Source organism: Strix uralensis, chromosome 1, assembly GCF_047716275.1.
Source record: "Strix uralensis isolate ZFMK-TIS-50842 chromosome 1, bStrUra1, whole genome shotgun sequence".
NCBI classification, from domain to species: domain Eukaryota; kingdom Metazoa; phylum Chordata; class Aves; order Strigiformes; family Strigidae; genus Strix; species Strix uralensis.
The window spans coordinates 141,234,389-141,259,188 of NC_133972.1; the positions used below are offsets into that span (position 1 = coordinate 141,234,389).

Here is a 24,800-nt window from a genome sequence, read left to right on the forward strand (position 1 = left end):
CAAAAGTAGCTAAATTAGTATAGATATGCTTATCCTAATTACTATATTGTAGATATATATATATATTGACCTACCTCCAGCATCATTTAAAGGATATAACAAAACTACAATTAGTGCTGTGTAAGTTAATCTAGGCTTTTAAGTTACAAAAGCATTACTGTTTTGTTATTTTATTGATCAACTTTCATGCCTTTGAAAATACAAATTCCAGAATGACATCATGCCCAGTAGGAGTAATTAAAGCTATCTGATGAGGGAATTTAGAAGTTGAAAGGGATGATTGTAATTGATCCTGATTCAATCCTATTACAGCTTTTTATAGTTTAAGCTCTAGAGAAAGCAAACTCCTTGTCAAGGCTTTATTTTACGGATTCCTTTGTGTGTGCTATGCTTGCTGGTCTCTACTTTCCCTTTTAATTTTTTTTTTTCCTGTAGTAAATAATGAGCTGCCGCCTGAAATCCGGCTTGCCAGTGGTCAGCTAATGGGTGATGACCTGTCCCTCCTTACTGCAGGAGAACTGTCACCTTATATCAGTGACCCAGCGCTGAAGCTATTCCAGTGTGCTGTTTGCAACAAATTCACCTCTGACAGCCTGGAGGCCCTAAGTGTGCATGTGAGCAGTGAACGCTCACTCCCAGAAGAGGAGTGGAGGGCTGTAATTGGAGACATCTACCAGTGCAAGCTCTGTAACTACAACACTCAGCTCAAAGCGAACTTCCAGCTCCACTGCAAGACTGACAAACATATGCAGAAATATCAGCTGGTGGCTCACATTAAAGAAGGGGGCAAAACTAATGAGTGGAGGCTGAAGTGTATTGCCATTGGCAACCCAGTTCACCTAAAATGTAACGCCTGTGACTACTACACCAACAGCGTGGATAAATTGCGCTTACATACTACCAATCACAGGCATGAGGCAGCCCTGAAACTGTACAAGGTAAGCCAGTGACAGCAATTTCAGTCGGCACCAAGTAGATGAGGAAATTAACTGTTTCAGTGCTAATAGAACAAGACTGATTAATCAGCAGAGTAAATGTTTATTGAGCATGTCTACAATTAAACAAAACCTATGCAGGCTAGTCAGGGAGGAATGTTCCTGATGAATCGTGATGATTCACCTGAGGGCCCGTTTAGGATACACTTTTTGTGAACACAGGGAAAGTAAGTTTTTTAAAAAAAGTTCTCTCATAATAAATGACTAGAGGGGTTTTACATCTCTTATAATCCTTTCAGACTTTGTCCATTACATTCTGATCAGAAGCTTGATGGAGATTATGGAGAATGATGATTTTTCCATACCGTGAATAAGGAAGGAGATAACTTTCTGGCATATGTGCAATCGTAATCTGTCACAGCCAAGTTATTTTAATTTGGTATTTTCAGCAAGCAGATGCAATATGCCATATTATTACCAGGGATATTTGAAAGTAAGCACTGTCATCCTTTTGTCTGCCCTTCTTTTCCAAGCCAGTAATGATTTTTCACAAACATGAAAGGGTGTGGTGTAGATAAATATGTTAGTAGAATGGCAACTATATTTTTATCTTTACTGGAAAAAACTATGTGGATATAATGAATATGTGGGAGTGATGAATACCATTTATTACACAACTTGTCATGACTTTTTCCAAACCCTAATTATGGGGTAACTTATTTTCTGCAGTGTGTTTACTGGATTGGCTTGATTGTCTTGGTTCATGTAAAAAATATAACACATTCATTTCCAAGATGAATAACTTTGTAACTTATTAAAAACTTCTTTTGTCTAGGGGATATAAAAATTCAGGAAATATTGCAAACCATTAGTCACTGTAACAAGCTCTAAATATGATTAGAAAATCCATTTTGCAAGTGTTATCTATTGATTTGTACTAGAAATCTGTGATAACTAAACTATCAGGAGTCATCCGCTGATTACAGCAACTATGCTGGTTTTCTAATCATGTTGAAAATGTGTACACATGGAACAAATACAGAAAAGCCTCAGCAGATCTCTAGTTTAAGCAAGAAATAATATTATGCTGGTGTTCAACCATGTTCAAACGGTTGTTCTGAGCTAACACAGGGTGCGCAGGCAGTAAGATGGATTTTCATGTTATAACCTGATAGTTGTAACCTTGGTGGATCTGCTATGGGCAAAAATGGCAGTAAACCACAAGATTGGGTCTATTATATTGTTCCACACTGCTGGCTGCTCTGCTAATTTAATAATGTATTTTATTTAAATTGCATTTTTCCTTAACTCTAAGGGTTGGGGGTTTTGTGCTTGTTTGTTGTTGGTTTTTAAAGATCCAAAGTCCTGTTTTGAAAAGTGCCAAAAGAGCTGAGAGTCTAGTGACACAGTTAGCCTGCCTCTGCAGCAAAACTATCTTCCGAAGTTCTTGTCATCCATGAAGTGGATGTTATGCTGATTATGGAGCCACCTTCTAAGTCAGGTTTTTTAAATGATCAAAGTTAAACATAGTTGGTCCCCATCTCTTTTTTTGTGTACTAACCTGGATTACTTCAATGATCTGTTTTGTAATGCCACCTTTCAGAGAGATGCTGCTGCAAACCATATCACAGAGAGGAATGATAGAATGGGAGATGGGAAGGGAGGGGGCTTTTCTCAGATGACTTCACTACCAAATCGTTAGACACTGTTGAAAATAAGACACCAGTTGCTTATTTTGTAAATAAAGCTATAGGCATAGCTATGGAGTGGCAAGGTGCAAACTATCTACTCAAAACAGCACTGTCTCTTCACTCACTCCAATCCCTAGAGAAATCTTCTTCAAATATGTTTGGGTTTTCAGCGTGTCCCACAAAACATTTGATTTAGCGTACTAAGGGAGTGAGTCTCAGCTCTTAGCCCTCATGACTAAAAATGTCCTGCCACTGAGCCTGCTGCTTTGTCAGATCCTGGTTTGTTAGATTGAGCAATTCAGTAGCACCTGTATGGTGAAGTTACCATGCATGGCAGATGACACCCTAACATTTTAAGTTCAGTCTGAATCAGGGTGAAAGACATCCCAGTGCAGAAGGAATGCATAAGCTCTTAGACACCCTCTAAGCTCCATGTCCTACAGAAGGACAATTGAAAGTGTACTGCTGGTAAACATAGGGTTCCAAGTCTCCTGATACATGTAGTTTTAAAGACTTGTCCCTAGGATTGCTAGTGAGAATCTCAGTTTTTTTAAAATTTCTGTCCCTCACGACTTCTTAGAGAAGCTTGGAAATTTGAACCCCTAGGGTTAACATCTCTCAGAAAGGAGATAGCATGTACATGTGCACACACAAGATTTTTATATAATCTCATTTTAAGGTTAACTTGAAGGAGAGGAATGACTTATTTAAAATGTCAGTTGAGGTATTAGTATTATTATTTTTTGAGATTTGTGGTTGGCAGTACTACAATATGTCCCAAATAACCAAAATTTTCTAGATGTGTGTGCTTTGTAACAGAATGTAATGCTTCTGTACATCCCACAGAAAACTTTACTTTTAATTGTGGGTGTACATTCAGGCCTCAAGGTGGAAATAAATGAGATTTTGAAAGTCTGTAAAGTTCTTTGCTAGTAGACTTGATAATTTTGTCAGGTCTTGGTGAAGCTGTTGACACTAAGAGAGTTGTAAACTTTTTTCTCTTGATACATCAGATAAACTTCTAGAGCACCTAAGGAAAAAAAGAACATTAATTTGTATGAATAATAGATATATGCCTTGGGAGTGATATCGAATATTCATGAATTGTGTTTATATTCAAGCAGCTCCTCTAACTCTTTTAAAATTAAGGTGCTGTGAATATGGTTTGGCAATAAAAACTTTAATACTAAAACCATCTGAAAGCACAGAAAAAGAATCTGTGACTTTGTTCCTTTGCTTTGTCAAGTACCTCAAAGTTTTTTCTTTAGTCATTTATATTTATTTAAATGTTATTGTTTTGTGAATTTTCTTTTTATAAATGTTGCCGTAACAGCTTGATTTCTCTTCCTGTGCATAACTATTGATGGAATAAAAGGATGTCTTTTCATAAGTGTAGCTTTTAAAGCAACCATGAACATCAGAGCTTCTTTTCTGAAGCTGTATAATTTTAGGCAGTACTGAAATGTCACTTTTAGAGTTAGATTCTAAATGTGGCAAAGTGAAACCTTTAGCTGTTTTCTAAGTTATTTAAAAAAGAAATGGCCTGATTGCTCCTTACAGAAATGCAGTATTCAAATGCCGTCGGTAATGGGGCTGCTAGGAACCAGAACAAAGACGGCCTTACCCTGAGTGAACTCAGCTTGGCCTAAATGAATTTCCCAAAGACTTACATTTGGAATTGTGGAGCTTGATATTAGCAAATTAAACCACAGAAGAGTTGCAAATCCTTCACAGCATCCATCAAGAAGCATTCAGTGACTCCACAAGTAAACAGAGAAAGCCTCTATAGCAACAGAGCGCATTTCCATTCTGCAGGAGGAAGCGTTCAACTTCTGCAGTTTTGGGAAGCTGAAGGGGGACAGCGATCTATCTCCGTGGATGTAAAGTACATATAACTGGAACTGCTCTTAAAGAAGCCATTTTGTAGCCTACTCAAATAGCTTTTTGATTCAGGGGACCAAATATATCATGTCCTGTGCTCATAGAATAGTTTCCAAATACTTTTAATAAATAAATAAATACAAGGTAGCCTTTTTGCAAAGTAAAGCGGAGTAGCTGAAAAGAAGTTTTAGTTAACTAAGTAACTGAGTGACATGATCAATTTCTAATCACAAATAAATATTTGAAGTCACTCTATCAAAAAATATTATTAAATTAGCTGATGATAGCTTTAATAGATGATACTTTTATATTGGATATTTACTGCAGTTTACTTCATATATGCAACTATTTATGAGCTCAGGGAAAGTGACAGGCAGCAGTTAGCAGACAAATACTCAGGTGTGTGAAAACTACCTTGGTTTTCCCTTTATTGACAAAATATTGATCCATAACACCATTAATGCTATGATTGTCAGTTCAATTTGGATATATCACTTTACCTCTTGTGTTCACAAACGGCAAAGATATTACCCAAAAGGAGTGACCTGATTTCAGTTTAAGAAGGTTAAAGGTTAAAGGTTAGCTCAAAAGCATCATCTGCCTAGCTGCTTAACTTTAAACTGATCAATTTAATGAAAATCTGTTTTGCAGATGGTGTTTTAATGTCTTTGGCAGGATTTAGGCAGCTTTAACATTAGACGTATGCTAGTAAAAATTATTTCTTTATTTGACCAGAACAACACCTTTTCTTTTATGTTTTAAGGTAAAAGGCATGTGGGATATGGTATTTTGGCAAAGGACCCAGAAGCAGAAAGTGTTGATGATCTTTCCATATGGGCTCAAAAACAGAATACCCTTATGTCTATTGCTAACGATGACTGAAGAAACAAACAAAGCTGTATTCATTTTTTACCATAATGTTTTACTTTGAACCCACAAAAAAGAATTTCAGTCAGAACTGTCCTTGAAAAAGGCTTGTCTTCTTTGCCTAGGGTGGAATGCAACAGCATTAACATTTTTAACCTGGCAGAGCATGCTGATTGTCTCTTTCAGACCTTGTATTTGTAGATCAGCAGTATTCTTTTTCCTACTCACAAACCAAGTAGTAATTGTGTTACTTAGCTCTAGATACCATAAATAATAAGGCAAATTAGTCAATCCAAATGGTAAGTTTTATCTGATGAACGTTATCTGAATAAACAAAGAATTAGATCCTCAGAAGCGTAAAGAAGAGCTTTGTGTTTATGTCTTCTTAGAATTTGGCCCTCACAGTTTTTGCCAAGATAACTAAGTTTCAGCACAAGCATGTCTTTCTATTTTCAGATGTATGCAATTCAATAAGAATTTCTTGGGCTGCTAATGCAATACTATTATATGTTAGCTTTGTAATTAGCCAGGACTCCATCCCTTTGCTGAAATGCATTGTAATATTACACACACAAGCATAGCTTGCATGTAGTAGTCATGAAAGTGGTGCCCTTTGTTTCATATTGACCTTCCAACTTATTTAAAAAAGAGTTTACAATGAGCCTTTGTTTTGTCCACAAATGATCATAAACAGCTTTCTAAAGAGCCCAATAAAATGAGATAATCACAAATGTATAGCATCACATATTGAAAGGGTAGAAGAACAAATGGGGCTTTTACTATATTTTATAGGATGGATTTATAGTCTGTCCTTGGGTCACTTAGGGCCAAGAATTTTCACGGTCAACTGCTTGGTCCTGCTAGCTAGCATCCTCTGCAGGAAATGCAAATACCGTGCAGCACCTGCTCTTCAGCTGGTGTTATGCACCGCTTTTTTAAAACGAAGTGTCCACTTCTCTGCTGGTTCAAAGTCAAAATCTTAATTAGACTAGCTTTTTTTCTGCCTCTGTCATCAGTGAAGCAGAATAGTCTGTCTGGATTCCATAATGCTGTTTGCATATTTGGATTTTAAATCAGCCAGGGATATTGAATGCTTTCCTCATCTTTATCACGTGCAGGAGGCACAAGTGGGATTTAGTCCTTAGGTAACTTTTAGTGTAACAGTTCCCCAAGGAACACTGCTTGGGTTTTTCTCATTATCCTTGTTCTGGATGAAAGCATCGTTGTTAGGAATTAACAACTGAGGTGGGGGGTGTGAAGTATATGCATACAGGGGCGAATGGACTAACAACCCCAAGTACTTTGTTTGCTTTACTCTACTTGGCATGAAATGTTGATACTTGATCAGTTGGAATTAACAGAAGGTCGCATTCTTTCATTTCAATTGTCCTGCACTAACTTTTTAATTTAAAATCAAATATCCTAGATATGTGCCAGTCCAATTATTGAACTGTCATTGTCCCAGTATGATGGTAAAAGAGGTCAGGAGATTGTGCAGCATTGATTTGCATAAAAATCATTGAGGAAAGGAAATTGGAATATGTCTGCACATCTGAGGAGCCAAAACATGTTTTGCTTAATCTTATTCTTGTTGTTTGTTTAGGTGAAGAAAGCTGTTTTCAATGATAAACAAAAGTTATTCTAATTTGTTGCTAAACATAAAACTCACGATAGTGGATATTTCAATTTTTATAGTACTTTCAGGTTTATGTTCATTTAAGGTTTTAAATGTTTTATGAAATTTAATTTCCACTACATGTTTTAGTTACTGTAATTCAGATTATGCTGTTGAGCTTACATGTATAAAGAGAAATGAATGTGCAAAGAACACATTGCGTAGTCAGCTGTGCATAGCTATACATAACATATATGCTTACTGTATATACTTATACACTATAGAGAGTACATTTATTTAAAAAAAAAAAAACACCCAAAAATTTGTGGGCTAGCAGAATAGTAATTTCAAACCTATTCTTTTTTATATAAAATTTAGAATACAATAGTAGAGATACCATTTTCACATTCTATTTCATGTATATTTAATTTGATATTCAGATGTTGCCTGGCTCTCAGGTAGTCCTACATAATGGCCCTTGTAAAAAATAGCATGCATTGTATCCAGCTTATGGTATACTGCTAAAGCAGAAAGGTGCTCTCAAATCATGGTTTAGAGAATCCCTGTGTTCTTCCACTGAAATGCTGTCCTGAGTGAGGGTGTACCAGACTATTTGGACACGACTTGCAATGCACAACCTCCTCAGTGGAGCCTGAGCTCAAAGCTCCTCTTGTAGAGCAGGAAGAGTGAGCAAGGAGAAGAGGAAAAGCGGCATAGAGAGGATCAGCCTCATTTATTCAGTATGCTCAACACACAAAATGGCTGTATAACAGCTGTTTTTTGTGCCTGGAGTTCTTTCATTCTGACATTAAGAGAAATATGTAATTATTTCTGACTGAGATTCAAAGTAGAGTTGGAGTGTATAGTGTATGTAAGAGTATTATGTCAACGTGAGTGCATGTGTATATGTGCATAAACAGATTGCAGCTATGGATTTAGCAGCCACTCCCTCCCAGCCTTGCAACATAGATTTTCTTGTTACCCTTAGGAGATTTTAGCTGATATTATGCAACTCACTACAGGTGTCTTCTCTAAAATTGTAATTACAGTTTACCAGACTCTCCCAGGTGGGATTTTTCTCCATCATCTCTTCCATGTATTTAAGAATGAGCACTAAAAAAAAAGACTGAGACATGACAGGAAAGCTATATTTTGACATGCCTATGTGTACTTCAGCTTTGGTATTGCTTTTGCTAAGTGATTTAGGAGAAACTTTCCTTTGGTCCATGTGTTTGTCAGGCCATCCAGACAAAATGGCAGAATTGGGAAATTATAAGAGGGTTGATGGGAATAAAACCTTAGAGACCTCATGTGTACAGGTCTGAGCTTTGAGCTGTTTGACACACAGCTTTTGAGACTCTATTGGCTCTATATGTGTCACCTTGCTAGACAGACAAATTCATTTTCTGCATTTATTTTTTTTCTCCTTTGGAGTACCACTGGAGCAATGCTCCAGTCAGATTTTGTAAGGAAGAGTAGTGAAGAGTCTGGTGTGAAATGGTGAATAATACCAATTCTGTTGGTTTTAGCAAGAATTGGGCACAATGCAGGAGACATATTTTACTGGATAAAATTCCATATGTATGTTTGTGGACAAAATACAATACAGTGCAACAGGAAATAGGTTGTGGTTGTAATTACATTAAATGTGGGTAGGGTTTTTACGTTAATAAAACATAAATTACAGTGGTAGCTTGTAATGTTTTTGATCCTAGTGGTCTGTCTGTTAGGCTGGTGTACTTAATCCAAGCAGATAGTGGAGAATAATGATTGTACATCCTTGTGCTGATATATAAAGAAAGTGAAGCTTTTCTAAGAACTGCAAGACCTTCGCTTTGTGGACAGCATGAAGGAGGATGTCATGGAAATGACCCCCTTGGTCTGCAGCAGAAGGTGCCAACCCTGCAGTTCTTCAGCAGACAGATACAGAGAGTGTTGTGCACCATAGCCTCAGGGGAAACTGTATGTGCTACCCTCCCTATGGGAGGGAAGACATTAAGATAATCTTTAGCTTTTAAAGGCAGGGGGCATTGGAGGAAACAAAAATGGAGCAAAGGTAGTCCTTGAATGATTGAAGTGTGCAGATTCCCATGCCTGGGGCATCCTACTGCAGTAGCAGTGACAAAAACAGAAAAAATATGGTTTTGTCATATACGCAGAGTATGAGCAATACTCCTTGCTTATATGCATGAATACAAAACTACATATTGCTAATGGGAGCCATGAACGGTAATAATCTTATTCCAAGAGTGGATATTTGACCACATGAGTTGCCTGACAAAAAATGTCATTTTTTTCTATTTAAAACTGTTGTCCTAGAGTGTTAATCAAACCATGCTGTTAACATGATTCACATGTCTAAAATACATGACTATAAAACTACTAGTTTATTGCTGGATTGTGTGCAGGCAGCCTAGCATATGGGGACAGTATCCAGGAGTCTGCCCAAAGAGGAGTGTTTATTTGTAAACTCTCCCAAAGAAGAACATACACCGCTTCCTTGCACTGCTCCTGGAGAAAAGAACCATGGAGCCACCTCTACAGATAAAAGCAGAACAGAATCTGCTGTTCAGGGATAGTTTGTGCCCAAACTTTTTATAGAAGAATAGGTTACCCTTATTCAGAGAAAGTTCAAGATCAATCTTGTTGTGATGACCCTGTTTAAAGCAAAGGCTTATAGTGGAAACTCCTCTTACCAGAACTTTAACAAGCACTTACAATGGTCTATATCATCTCATTCTAAAGTTGTATGACATGTTGGGGACATTTCCACTGACATCCCAAATCTGTGATTGGGCCTATAGCCATCCTTGGCTGGGGGAGTGAGGGAGGTCAGTTGTCTCCAGACTGTTTTATTAAGAAGATGTTTTCCATGGGAAATCCTGGAAAGTTGCAACTGGCTCAAGTATCATACCAGGTATGACTGATGTTATCCTTATGCTAAATTCAAAACTCTGGGCCCTAATGGCAAAAGAGAAGGAAGGACCCTTCTTCTTCTTCACAGAATGAGAGAATCAGAATATCTAGGCTTGGAAGGGACCCATAAGGATGAGCGAATCCAACTCCCTGCTCCTCACAAGACTACCTAAAATTAACCCATATGACTAGGAGTGTTGTCCAGACACTCCTTGAACTCTGACAGGCTTGGTGCCATGACCACTTGCCTGGGGAGCATGTTACAGTGACTGACGACCCTCTCAGTGAAGAACCTTCTCCTGATCTGAACTGCCACTGATGCAGCTTCATTCTGTTCAAACAACAATGTTCCTATTTTCTGTGTAACGTAGACAAAAACTTGCTCTCTGGGAAATAGGTTGAGGCAAAAATACTGAAGTTTTCTAATTGAATAAACACTCTATGAATGACCAGAAGCTCGATATTTTTACAGCTAGAACAATGAAACAAAGTCTAAGGAAGATCTTGGTATTCTTGCTCTTTGTGTCTGCTAGTGATGAGAGCATGGAAAAAGGCTTGCTTTACTACTGAAATGAGACAGCTTTTAGTATCTAGATGTTACTATTTTGAAAACACCCTTTGGCATTTGCAGATATGTACACAGCTAATGAATGACTGGAAATTAGGAAGAATGAAGCTGGTGGAAAAAACGAGGCCAAACTGCAAGTGTTTCTGAAATCCTTATGTCCTTATTTGTCCAAGAACTTCTGTGACTCAAAAACTTTGACCCAGGAGGAAGTCAGGACCATGCTGGGATATATCAGAGCAGGATCTTCTGAAGTCAGCTGTCAGATGTCAAAGATCACAGGCCACAAAAATTAGTTTAAGACTAATTTTATCAAATTTGTGACCTAGTGTCATTGGGCAGATTTGAAAGCACTACTGTATTTGTCCCTGGGACTATCCCTGTTGCACTTGCATCTCAGAAATAGGTGGTGTACCGAAGTTGTGGATATCCTTTGTCAATTTTTGACTTGCTAAGATAGTCTCATAGGCAATAATGAATTGGATATGCTGTCAATGCGCTCTGTTTCCCTGTTCCTATATCCACTGGTATTTCTTATAGTATGCCAGGCTTCACCAGCATCTTCATGATATTTGAATTTCTGTGACTTATAGAACTCAAGGGATTAAAATCTTTGGAACCAGTCATTAGGACTCCTGACGGGTATTTCTGAGAAAGAGAAAATCCTTTCTCAGTTAGATACTTTGGTTAGATACTAAAAATAGATTTGTGAGATCATCTGTGACTCAACATATTATGTGTAGGATCTGAATCCAGAAGTCTTCCTAGAGTGTTTCTTTTGTTTCATGACTTCTCCACTGAACAGCTTAAATTCTGTGCCCTCATCTACCTCAGAAGTATCAAACAGATGATAAGATTTACCTAAAGCATTTTGGGGTATACAAAGAACAAGAGCTATGCTGGTTTTGAAGAGCTGTATGTATGTAATATTTTTTATGATGAGAAAGAGAGTTGATCTGGTAATCAATAAAAGGAGAACTCTGAAATCTCATGTTGCAGATTTCAAGCCTGTATCCCAGTTTGCTCAGCTTTTATGTTCTGAAGATACTAAGGCTTTGTGCCTCATGTGTTCACAACAGGAACTAAACAAATGCCTCTCCTTTACTTCTAGTAGTTGTTTGTCCTAATAGATTTAGAAGGTAAGCTCAATACTGTCTGGACTAGGAAACAGAGCATGGCCTTGGAAAAAAAGAACATGTGTCTCTAACCATGCAGAGGTGAGTGAGAGGTTGGCCCCCTATATGTTTGGCACTCTAAATGGACCTTATAGAAATGTAATTCAGCATACCACTTAATTTCTTCAGATATTAAGAAGAAGTGAAGAAATATCTATCTATCCTTCTGTCTGCCTATATTTATCTGCACATGTGCTTAATAGAGTGTTCCTGGGAGGAATGAGTTAGAGATTAAGTCTGAAGTTGTTGATGCTCATGAGAACTCAGAGAGACAGATATTATCCAACCCTAGTGTTAGGAAGTCGCAGTTGTTGGAGACTGGGTTTCTTGCACAGGGGGTGCAGTGGAGGGAAGCAAAAAGGCAGGTGTGTGTGTTTATAAAATTGTACACATCCCAAGAGCATAAACAGAATTTAAAACTATGTGTGTCCACACATATCCCAGGCTGCTACTATCACCTGCTGTAATACTGTACAAAAGTCTGTATATGTTAGTGCTGCTGTACTAAAGGTTGGATTTCCATTTGTGTTCTAATTTCCTTCTCTCAGTTACTCATAATTTTCTTATAGATGCTTTTAGGGCTGAAATTATCAGGATTTGGTCTGGGTGTAAAGAATATTTCTTTCTTCTTTGGAGCTGTTTCTGAGTCACTTAATCATGAGATATCTTTCCAACTTATCCTAATGAAAAATACTCCATTGAAAGTAAAGTTAGTCAAGTACCCATCTTGAAGTTGCTGTCTGTAACAGGAGAGAATGCCTTTTTAGAAGCAACAACGCATTAATAGGCCAAGTATACAGTCATTGTCCTATCACAGCAAATTATACCATTAGTCCACCTTATCTAATCTCTTTGCTACAGACTGGCTAACAACAATTGTTTCTCAGAGCAGAGCAAAAAAAATCTTTCATGGGCAAATACGGAATAATGTTGTTCATACAGGAAAATTGTTTTTCTTCTCATATGTCCTCTGTACTTAAAGAACAATGGATTAATATAATATGAATTCAAGTATCTTTTTTTCTTTTTCCAAAAAGTGGTCTTTGGCTAGTCATATACGTACACAGATATCAAATTGGTTTATAGACTGAACTCTTGGCTCAATCCCATGCAGTGGGAAGGAGTTCCACAGGTTGATTTAACCTGCATATAGTTTTTCAGCTTTTAAAAATTTCTGTCATTCATTGAAGTTACTAAGTTTTGCTTGTTTATTTGTCTGGTAACAGAACAAAAAAGATCATGTGTTCTTATTTGCTTTGTGATCTTTCTATATAATCTTTATATCTTCATAATAATCTTTATGATTATTTTATGATCTTTTGTGTCTCTCTTTTACTCACACTATTCATACACCAAAGAATTTCAATATACTCAGTGTTGCTTTTAGTGGAAGTTTTTCCACATTTCTGCTAATCCCATCACTGATCTCTGAACTCCTCCTACCCCTGCTAAATTTTTTGGGAGATATACAGATATTTCAGAACTGAACACACTGTTCTCGGTGGAGCTGTATGATTTTACTGTCCCATGCCTGATGCATCCAAAAATATAATCTGCTTTAAACAAATCCTATTGCATTCTGTTCTGGAAATACGTTGCCTTTCATTACATGTCTTTTCCCACGCTCCCCTTCATACTGATGCCCAAATGTCCTACAGCAGTTATATTTAACTTAGACACCAGTAACATGTTTGATTGGTTCAAAATAATCCTTCTAATATATATTTTCTTGGATTAAATTGTCAATACTGAATTTCACATGCTTGCTCAGCTAGCTTTAAACCTCTCAGGCATTCCTGATCGTTCTTTGGCTGGTCTTGACTGACATGAATTTGTTTATGCCCTCTGCAAGATCAGTCCTAGTTTGATGTCAGAAGACCCATTTTCTGTTAAATGGCCGGTTAGTTCCTCTAGCTTGTTTTCTGTCTCTGTCAGTTTCTAATCTGTGACTTTTTTGTGTCTGTGTTAGGTGCCTACATTGAGTGGTTAGGCCACTTCCTGCTTAGTCAGCTGAGAGGGAAAAACTCCAGCTCTGAAATATCCTATAGAAGAATTATTTCCCCATAATATTAGGAGAGTGAGGGTAAGAAGCATCCAGCTTAACCCTGTGTCACATTGCCTGTCTCTTCAGACAGCTCCCTCTTGTTGCTTTCCCACATTTATTGCTATACATAGTGACTTAGGGTGCAAATATCCGTAGGCAGTTAACTATCCATTGAGCCTGAAGAACAGAAATAGCTAATTAGCCATATATCTGCAAATATTTACCCCAGATATTAGTTTTCTGGTGCAAAACAGAAGATATTTCTGCATGTGAACTGCAAGGCTGAGGCATAACTCAAATGGACTCTTTGTTGTGTGCTCTTTTTATACTGTTCAGTGCTAACTTTAATGTATTATTGATTGTTATTAAGGTACACCATGAAATACAGATGGGATGTCTGTTGTGGTTGAACTCATACTGTGGGAGCTGTGTTGACTTTTGGATTGTTCTGGCCTTCATGCTGCTTGACATTAAAACCTTCCACATTAGAGTTTAGAAAAGAAAGAAATATACAGTAACTAAGTTACCCTGTACGTAGTGTGAAGTAATGTGAAAATATGAAGCCAAATGTCCTCCACACCAAGTCAGTACAAAATTTGAAATTAAATACTAATTTCAGAGCGATCCAGGAAGTTCCCAATTCCCTGTATGAGTCTATACAAACACTAGTTCAGGGCAGTTGCCACCTAAATTTGAATTAGCTGTGCTACCTGCCACTGGTGAAGGAAGTGTTAAAAGTGAAGGGATTAAGGGTTTGATATTCAGAAATGCTGAGTGCTAGTGGCTCCTGTTGATTGCATGTGTTTAGCATCCTGGGGTCCAAAGTCACTCTCAGGAGGTGACCAGCTCCTCTGTGCTGACTGTCAGCCTCTGTCCTTGCACAGCCCTTTCGGCTGGATGTACTGGCTAGTTTGAAATAGGCAAAAAATTGCATCAGAGGATCAATTACTGCTGAAATGTCACTACTGAACCCTGTAATACTGCTAATTAGTTAAAGCAAAAGAGGCATGTTGATATGCATTTATCTTGGCTGTAGCTCATTGAATATCTTTTCACAAAATTAGGTTTGAAATACTTGAGAGTCTCCCACCTCCCTCTTTCTGGAAAGTTAAAGTAAATAACTGTTGGTCTTTTACTTTTTTACTTCCTATGCCCCCATAAAATGAAATACTTCTAAATGGTTCTCACTATCTCCAGCAGTTTGCATCTTAGAATAGTTTACTTCTGTTTGAAACTCTTAAAGAGGGTATTAGTCATTGGAGAAAACTTGAAAAAAGGAAATGTATGACAAACACACAGTCACAGGACAACCCTCTCTAACCTTGGCTCAACTCCCTTTCTGCCATTAATGGAGCAAAAGAAATTGGAGATTTGATGCAAGTTCCCTGCCGTGGGGGAGGGCAGGGTTACTGTGCTCATGCCAGGGAGTCCCCGGCTGGGCAGAGTGCCTGCTGTGCATGGGCTCTCCTTCCCACCCCACCCCACGCAGGGGGGAAGGGCAGTAGCTGGAGCACGTGTGTGTCTGTGATGAGAGTGAAATCTCCCCCGCACAGGGAGCCCTGGGGAGCTCCTGGGTAGAGCTGGCTCAGGCGGATGCAGGTGACTGCTGGAACCTTTTTATCTGTGACAGCAAGGCAGCGGCTGCTGTCACAAGCTGTCACTTCAGTCCTGTATTTTGATCCCTTGCTCAGGTAGGCTTCATTTCCATGTGCTCACCTTGCAGGGATCCTGGCTGGGCTGTGTCAGTGCGTTCTGGGGTGGACGAATTACTGCAGTTGTTTCCAAGTACTGATTGTTCTTTTTAGTTGCCAAAACATATAGCAGGCTCTCATTTGCACACCCCATTCCCCCAACTTTTCATCTAGCATTTAGTTTTTGGTGAGGATTATTTCCTCAGTTTGCCACAAAGATGACATATTCAGCTGCCAATGGCATGAGAAGAGTCTGTGAGGTGTATTCTTTAGTATGAGATAGGTCATATCATTAAACAAAAGTCTAAACATTTGCAAAGATACAGGAAAAATACAGGCTTTTTACTGGTTGTGTTACTTTTTATCCTCTGTAGAATTTGTTTGAAGCTTTAAAAAAGTAGTTTGTTTCCTATTAAAATGGTGATGAGAGGAAAGAGACCAGAAGAATATGGGCCAAATCCATCTTTGTTGTAGTACTGCTGATCTTGGTAATGTTACTCCAAGAATGGAGTTGGCCCAGGAGTTTTCCAAAATGACAGTGTTTCTTAACTCTGTCAATTGACTGGGACATGGCCCTCCTGTGGTTTGACTACTGTGGTTTGTCACCACTGTGAGAAATTATCCAGTTCAAAAAGTTCTGTTATTTGGGTAATTTCTTGCTGAAATTGATGGTTACTGTTTCTGTTTTTCTCCTGAAGTTTATTTCTAGGGTTTTTCCATTTGTTTCTGGTGCTCTAGAAAAAAGGCTAGTTACAAAGGAAGAGTCAGAGAGACTGCTCTGCAAAGAGGGTGTGAAAAAGAGGAGAGGATTTGAATTTGGAAGTGTTTTCCCTCTCACCGAAATATCTCCTCTGTTTGATACAGAGTGTGTGGTGTTAGACTGAAATCCACCTCCTAAATATCTTTTACAGATCAAAACAGGTTACTGGGTATTGATAACCATGATATACTTTGTGAGTATACACACTAGGACACCCAACTCATAGCCTGTTTCTCCTCCTAAATTATTCCACATTTGTGAGCATTTTTCAAGCAGCTACTATTTAAAACCAGAAAGCCTCCACCCTGAAAGGCCCCAACCTGTCAGAAACATTTCCTCTCTTGCCTCAAGTTTGGAATTTCACTCCAAAACGCCAGCTCCCTCAGGACTCTGTATAGTGTCATCCCTGCCTCATGGTTTACTCTCTGCAACCTCAGTTGCGCACATGTACAGCCAGTGTTTACCACCTCACCACATTCTTTTTCTTGCTGCTTTACCAACATCTCTACGTGTCTGTTTTCACAGTGCCATCTACATCTGGAATGGTGTCATTTCTGCAGCACTTAGCCTGATTTCACTCTTGCCAAGCTCCAAACTCCTTTATATTTTTTCACTTTTCTGCCAATAATCTTTCCCACTTTCTCTTGTGTATACATGTGTGAGTGTTTGTGTACATTATCAAATATGCATTTCTAATTATTTGGGATGAGTGGGATAAAGGTTTTATTGTCTCGAGCTTGAGTTGGCTGTGTTGTTTTAAGTAATAAAGACAGAAAATGGTATGCTGACCATCCCACAGGAAACGATCATGCATTTCGAACCTCTTGCATATTTTGCATTAGGAAAAATATGTTAGAAATTTGTAGAGCACTTTTTAACTGTATCAATACTCTTTTTTTCATATGGCTGCATGTACCAAGCCAAGCTCTGCTAATACTAAAGGGAAAAAACACTGCTGTGACTTTGTGACTAATATATTTTAGAAACGTCTTACATTTTTCCTATAATAGCTTTTCCATACATAATAGTGTTTCAGTTTGACGGTCTGACATCTCAAGGCCTATCAGAGCTAAAAACAAGTGCTAGCATTCTGTTGGAAAGCTGGAAACTTCCCACCTCCAGTGCTATAAAACTCTTTTTTCAGACTCACAGATCATAAGATTAACACATCATTGGTAGAAGGCCCATCCTGGGTGTTGGCCCAACGTAATTTGAAAGGAAATTTTTTCCATTTGAAAGGAAGCAAGGAAAAAGACTTGATGGTGGTTTGTAGCAAAACCAAACTAATGACAGCTGATTTAAGCTATCTGGGCTGGGAGCATTAATAATAACTATACTTGGAGACAATTTTAGGTCTTGTTTCAAGCACAGAGATTATGTTGACACCATCTTCTAGGACTGACTTCAGATTTCTCTGAAGAACATGTTCCTCTACTTCCACATCATGGGTATAGAAGTGCACCTTGAGCCGTCAGAGCATTCTTTGGAAGGATGCTGGACTTGTGGTGGGTTCACACTAGCAATCTAAAATCTTCCATGTGGCATCAATAAGGCTGGGATGCCAGCAAAATACAGCATATAAGAGCTCCAGATCATGGTCTTTCATTCTGGTTTAGGTATAACCAGTGGGGCAAATAGAAATAATTATCTGCTTATATAAAGGTGTCAGACCAGGGGTTTGATATTCTCAGTACATATCCCAATGAGACTCTGTGTTGTCATTTAGAAAGGGTTAAGATTTGGCCCAACTCAAGCAAAGATAAATTTTCCATTGACTTTAGTGACACTAAGATTTCACACATGACACTGTTAAATCTATGCTATATAAAGCTTTGTGTACATACATGTGTATATAATATATATCACAAGCATGTATAAATGTGTTTCTGTATATTTTAGCCAATTATATAAACTGTGTTTAAACCATCTAATATGCAGATGCCTAGAATGAATGAACTAAAAAGTCTAGATAATGGTAAAATATTCAGAGAATGTAATGGAGGCATGTTTAGCACAGTTGTAATATTGAGAGGTTTTGTTCCATTTATCAGGTGCCTTCCTCTACTGTCAAATCATAGCCTTTTTTCCTAGTTACATCAGTTTTCAGCTACAAATGTTTTACATTATAAAACTGTGTAAAACAGACTAAAAATTGGGAAGTGTAAGAACAGATAAGCTGAAGACTTAAGTGCTTTGGGCTAACTTCTTTTACCAGCTTTCAGAGATACAGAAGGAGACTGTATTTGAAACCCTTCATTGGAGCAAAATGAATGTTTTAGCATTCTTGGACATAATATATCAGGCTAACGTGCTCCCTGACTGATATCCAGTGCATATTGTATAATTGCCAGCCTGCTTTTCTGAGCGCCTTGAAGATTACATTTTTTAATGTCCAAATATTAATAACCAGATGTGATCTTCTTCCTGCTCAGGGGTCAAGCTAGCTGTCCAGGTCAGGCTGTTTGTCTGTGTGCACAGACTGTGAAGTCTATTCAGAATGACAGGTATGGGGGGGGTGGGGGTGGGGGGGGTGGGTAGGGTGTTAACCTCAAGACCACCAAAAGGGACTTCTCCCTGCTGGGAACAAAGACCAGCAGGAGCTTCAGCCTTTTTCAGTACTCCTGGGATTTTAACCAAGTGAACAAAAGATGATGCACAGCTGAAGAAATGCTCTTCACAACTGATACATAATTTAAGATGTTCAGTTACAAACAACCGGATATGTATTTGTGATTTCATTTGAGCACAGTCCAATTATCTGCAGTCAGTTAATATTTTTGTATACATAGTTTCTGCATCCTGCTTTATATGTCGAGAGGATGCTCAGTTGCTGCTGTTTGAATACACACTAGCCTTGAAAATAGCCCTAACATTTAAAGAAATAGCATTAAACCACCAGCAGTTTCTATGGGGTGTTTTGTGCCTTCTAGTTAATGTTTGACAGTCTACGTGTAGAATTATTTTATAGTGGATAGTATGATATAGTTTTGTTAAACATATATTATAAAACCATTTACTCCTCACTCTTTGTTAGGTAAAAAAAATTCAAAAGAAGAAGCTATTTGTTTCCTAATTGATTTTCTACGTTAGTTGTTCATTGAATAGATAAGTAGTGCCTGTGATATTTGATTACAGAGCAAGGCACCCATTTAACCTTCCGTTCTTTCCTGGCCAGGATTTCAAATACAATACAACGTACCTCCCTTAGGCTCAGTAGGATTAGACTGCTAGCAGTAATCCCTGATGCTATGAAATAGACCTGATAGAACTTCAACTCACTTGTTTAGGATTATGCTTATGAATTTCAGCTCATCTAGTTGCATTAACCCTTTGGGAACTTGTGTGGGTTATGCTGCTATAAATAATAATAAACATTGTAATAAACAATGGTAGATACATATCAAAACTTACTAAAACATATTAAAGAAGTCACTTTTACTTGGTGATCAAAATGTAAAATCACATTGAAATGAATTTAGCCTAGTATAAATCCTCAGAGTTTCTTTCAGTTCTAATGTTCAGAAGTCTTTTACAGTTCAACAGTATCTTTAAACAGTTCAGTCTCAATCTGTGCATTGATTCTTAAAAAATATTGTAATGAATTTTAGTTCTCAAGGTTGCAGTGAAAGGGCAGACAACTGATACCTGCTAACTACAGAGCATCAGTGCAGAATCTCCCATTATAATGACTTGAAAGCAAACATGGTCCTAGGGTAAAGAGGAGGGGTACTGGTACCTGAGCTATCACTTCCTGGCTTTTCTGCTGATAGCAACAATCCTGATAAAGGCAATAGTGACTTTTGATGACTTATGCCCCAAACAAAAAACAGAGTGAGGGTGCCAGACCATTTCTGATGGACTGCTAGACAGCTGGCAGGCAAAAGCATTGTAATCACTCCAGATTTGAACTACCCTTTTGAATTGGTGATTTCTATTTAAATGCTGATTTTTAATCTGGCCAAATCACTATAGGGAATAATTCTGTACTAGCAATAAGAAGGAACAGATTTTTTCTGTCTTTCATTTTCAGGATCCTAAAACCCACCAATGAAATAAATATTGTTTCCTATTACCAGTCACTTAAACTGTTCAACCTTTAGTGGAAGGCTTATTAAATATTAATGTGCACAACTAATTGTATGAATTATTGACATGAATATATATGTATGTTTTAGAATATTTGAAGTCAATTACAATGAAAAAATGTGGAGAGTTTGACTTGGGAACACTAACCTACTCTCACTTTCTTGGCAGAAGATAGAGTCAAGTTAGGTCTGACTGAATATGGACATTCAGACATCAGTTGGTGAAAGTACTGACCCACACATTCAGACATCAATTGGTGAAACTACTGTCCCTTCAATATACCCAGCATGTGGAATTGCTGTATTTAAAAGCAAGACATCAGGCAGGATGAGTGCTACTAGCTGTACTTGATGACACAGGCATCAGGGCTTTTCTTTACCCTTTAGACACCATTAGAGGCATGCCTATTATTGTAGATCTGTTGGATACTCTTGATACATTTGATGATAAAGTGGTATTGATGAATAGCTGAAGGCCATAAGAGCAATAAATGAAGTTACTCTTGAGTGACTCCATTCTTTTTCTGTAGGAGGACTCAGGAGTGGGGACAGTTTGGGGTGGTTGTTCATCAGCCCAGTGGATGCACTCATGTGCTCCCATGTGGAGTATTGCTGAGTTCTAGTCTGTCAACCTTCTTGATCAACATATGCCCAAGGCCATTACGGAAGAATCATTTGTGGTTGAGGTGGGGCTGTCTCCAAAATGCAGGTGATTTTCACCTGCACAACTATTTCATCAGACTTGATTGGTAAAATCAATTGTTTGACTCAGTATCTTGCCAGGCTTGGGGTTTGGATATACCAGCTACGTTATAAACTGAGGTCATGCTGGTGGGGTTCAACAGTCAGTAGAAATGGACTAGGCAGCATCCTGTAGCTGTCTCACAGTTGTAAGCCTTGCTGGATTCTATGTTTGGCTACTGAGGTAACTCAAAGAGTGTTAAGCATGCCTTTGTCATTTATATATGGCTGAGTGCTAAATGAATGGAGGATGTTGTTTTTCTTTCAAATCAGCTTCTCTCAATTTCTTTTATTTTAGAAATACCTTCCAAAAAATTGCACTCAGTCCTGCTGCTGCTCAACCTAGAGTAATTTGCAGTATTTAATACATTTAAACTTTTGTGCTTTGTTGCTTCATTTTGGTTTGACACATGGTATGTTTCTGTTCCCTGATTGATTGCAAATGTACCATTAGAAATTGGCTCTTTCGTGAATGCTCAGTTTACACATTCAGAATGTGCTTTCCTCAGATATTCTGCAGTTTGCATTTAAACATAGCTGTTTCTGAAACAAATTCCTTGCTTAGGTCAGCAGATTTAGTTTGTAGAAATTAATGGAAAACAAACAGCCAAGAGGTGGGGCATGGAAGGAACTAATTCAGGAATTTAAGACGAGTATATCCAGTATTTTCCAGCTGTCCTTCTGATGCTTTAATTCTAAATGCAGAACGTAGTGGCTCACACTTTGCCGCTTTCAGATTTGATGAGAAAAGAGAGGTAAAACTGAACTTTTGGGAAATTTGAGCTGTCAGAAATACAGCTGTCTGTCCATTAGCCAGTGCTTCTGACAGCAACTATTTTGTGGCTGCTGTCCCAGACCTATTCCAACTCTCACAACTTGTTTCTAGTTGCAGTTTCACTCTATTTCAACCTATAGAGACTTAGCTGAGTCGGACCTTGATTCTCTTGGAAAACCCTACTTCGCATATGTAATTCAGATCAGTTAGCAGTGCCCTGGGCTTAATCTCAAAGATGCTAGAAGCTTGTGTTTTCAGAGAGTGGTTGTCAAATGCAGAATCTGCTTTCTCGCTTTCTTGATCAAAGTTTCTAATTTTTGATCATTCCACCACAATCAAAGTGAACTTGTCTTTGAGATTCTTACAGGAAAAAGGGAGTAAAGGGTGCTCATAGTGGGAAAGTTTGTTCTTAGGTAAAAAGAAATTTTGATGGCTTGGATATCAGTACTATTTATTAATGTGTTTTTACTTTGACAAAGCAAAAAAAGGTGGCTTTTGTGTGTGCGTGTGTGTGGGAAGGGAATCTTATTAAGTCTAAATAAATAGACTGTAGGAACCATGGTAATACTTTACACTATTGTAAAGCCTTTATTCAGAGGCTTTCAAAATGTTTTAACAATGTTAATTAAATTCAGTGCTCCTCCATTCTATGTTAGCCTAAGTGCATATAGGGCCATCTTCATGTACGTACTGGTAGACTGGAAGGAAGCTCATGTTTGACTGTGTGCAGCAGCATTGCACTGCAAGTATTTTCAAGGCAGGTGAAAAAAAAAAAAAAGCTGTGTTCAAGTGAAACTGCACAGGGAATAGCCTGTAGGTAGGCAAAACTTAATAAGGAGTTGAAATTTGGCCAAGACATTTGTCTTAACACTCTTCCTCCTTTGAAAAAAATGTGCCACGCACTTAATAACTTTATTAAATACAAGCAGTTATGAAATCTGTTCTTTGTTTCAACCAAAAGAAAACATTTCTTAACAGGACAGTGCTGTTAAACACCAAGCTAGGGCACTGACTCATTACTGATTTAGACAGAGAGCACCGTCAATGAATTACCAAAACTCTCTTTTGTAGCACTGGTGTTTTCCTTGGAGATCTACCCTCCAAGTACTGACCCTGCTTTAGCTTGTGAGATCTGAAGGAATCACAGCACAAGGTGGTATGGCTCAGGGCTGTATATAAAATGATGAAGGAGACAGTGAAACCCAGCCATGTGCTCCCTTTACTCGACACTGTAATAGCAGAGGGAGGTGGTGTTCAGTGAAACTCAGAGCTACTCTTGTTTTCTGCAGTAAATAATCAGCCTGTGAAATTCACTGCTGCAGTGGGGGGTTATCCGGATAAACAGTTTATCAGGATTTTTGAGAAGGATAAGGGGATGAACATTAATGATGTTTCTGATTATGTGAGTTAAAACAAAAAGATACGAGAACGTTTGGTTCTCTATTATTATTGTTAAAGTCAGAACATAAACAGACTGTCTTCCAGGGTCAGACAAGGCTCCTTCGTCACACTGCACACTCATTTAGGTTCTCTAAGGGCTTGTGTTTGTACCCTGCTTTTCTGTGAATCTGATATTAGCTACTTGCACAGACAGCACGTCAGAATAGCTGGGCCAAGAGTATCATTTATAGTGTTACTCCCATGTTTCCATCTCTCTGTCTCCCTCAGTGACTGTTCTCAGAGGACAGCATTAGACTTCAGAAATGAATGTAAGAACTGAGTGTTTCAAATGTAAATAAGATGTCTTTCTATTGGCAATTTTAGTCTCACAAAGGCAAGGTACTACTCCAGCAGTAAACAACTGAATCTGCGTGTCTGGGTTATTATTTTTTTTCTTTGTCAACTTATCACTCAGCGTGGGAGAGAAGTCTGCATCGTAATTAGTGTTTATTTAATTTGGAAGTACAAACAATAGACAGAAAGGGCCATTTGGCAACTAATTAATTCACTTCTGCTCAAAGAACATGACAAAAAGTTTCCCTTCAGATGAGCATTCATAGACCTGCGCACTTGCATAGTCACATTTGAGTAATAACTCATCAGCATTATTCCATAGATAATTTGATATCCTAAGTACAGCATGTAAACGTACAGACTTTTAATATGTTTTTTAAACTCAGACAACTATTGGAAATGCTTTATAGATCATTCTAAGAGGAGTTATGATTCAGTACTACACATCTCTCCATGTTTTTAGGAATCACAATAATTTTATTCCACCTCTTTGAAGAGGATGGGGCATCTGCTGTCTGGCTACTGTGATAGCTAGTTTCTTCAGAAGCCACATGGGACCATGCGATGTGGCTTGACTCAGGTTACTGTTTTTCACTGCAGTTTTGCTGGCATTGCAGTAACTTCTAGCTTTGTGTGGTAGCTGTTATTAATTGTTCAGTGCACTCTGCTCTGAGCAAGGATTAGGAAGACAAACTCCAGTGTTGTGAATGTTATTATCAGAATAAACAATCCAGACCTACCAAGGGTGTGTCCAGATTGCTCTCTGGGTCTTGCCATGGAAACTCTCCAGCCCTGGCCAATCTGTATGTGGAAATCAGGTCTGAAAGGGAATGGGGGAAGTGGAGGTAAGATGGTGCACTGCAGGGATTTGTCCAGATACAGAGCTGGGAGACGGCAGAGCATGCACTTGGACTCTGCCTGGGAAGCACTACTGGTTTCTGTAATGCAGACAGAGTGTGGGAGAGCAGAAGATTTGAATTGCAATAGGAGGATCAATCTTCTTTAGGGAGGGGCATATTGTTGAGGATGGTATTTTTCATTTTTCCATATTTCCCCTTTCTCTGCATTAATAATGTACTGGAGAATTCCCAGAGTTTAGGATGTCAGTGGACCTTGAAGAAGAGCTGTAAGAGGGAAAAGTATTACTTGACCCAACAGAATAGGAAAGCTTCTTCCAGTAGAAAGGAAGAAAACACACTGATTATTTGAGGAAAGACCTCAAAGGGAAAACTGAGATGCATTTTTTCCAGACAGCCAGGCTGTAGTGGTAAGAACTACAGAGCAAAAAATGTTGATGCAAACAAAGCTATGCAGACTGTGGAAGC

The 24,800-nt window shown here is 38.3% G+C and overlaps 1 protein-coding gene across 1 annotated transcript in view; it reads left to right on the forward strand.

Annotated features, from left to right (window-relative positions):
• Positions 1–24,800, forward strand: part of ZFHX4 (zinc finger homeobox 4) — a 151,331-nt gene that overhangs the window by 26,792 nt on the left and 99,739 nt on the right. Inside the window, exon 3 of the mRNA XM_074883228.1 lies at positions 436–938. Within this exon, the coding sequence (XP_074739329.1) occupies positions 436–938 (503 nt within the window). The remainder of the gene's footprint in view (positions 1–435; positions 939–24,800) is intronic.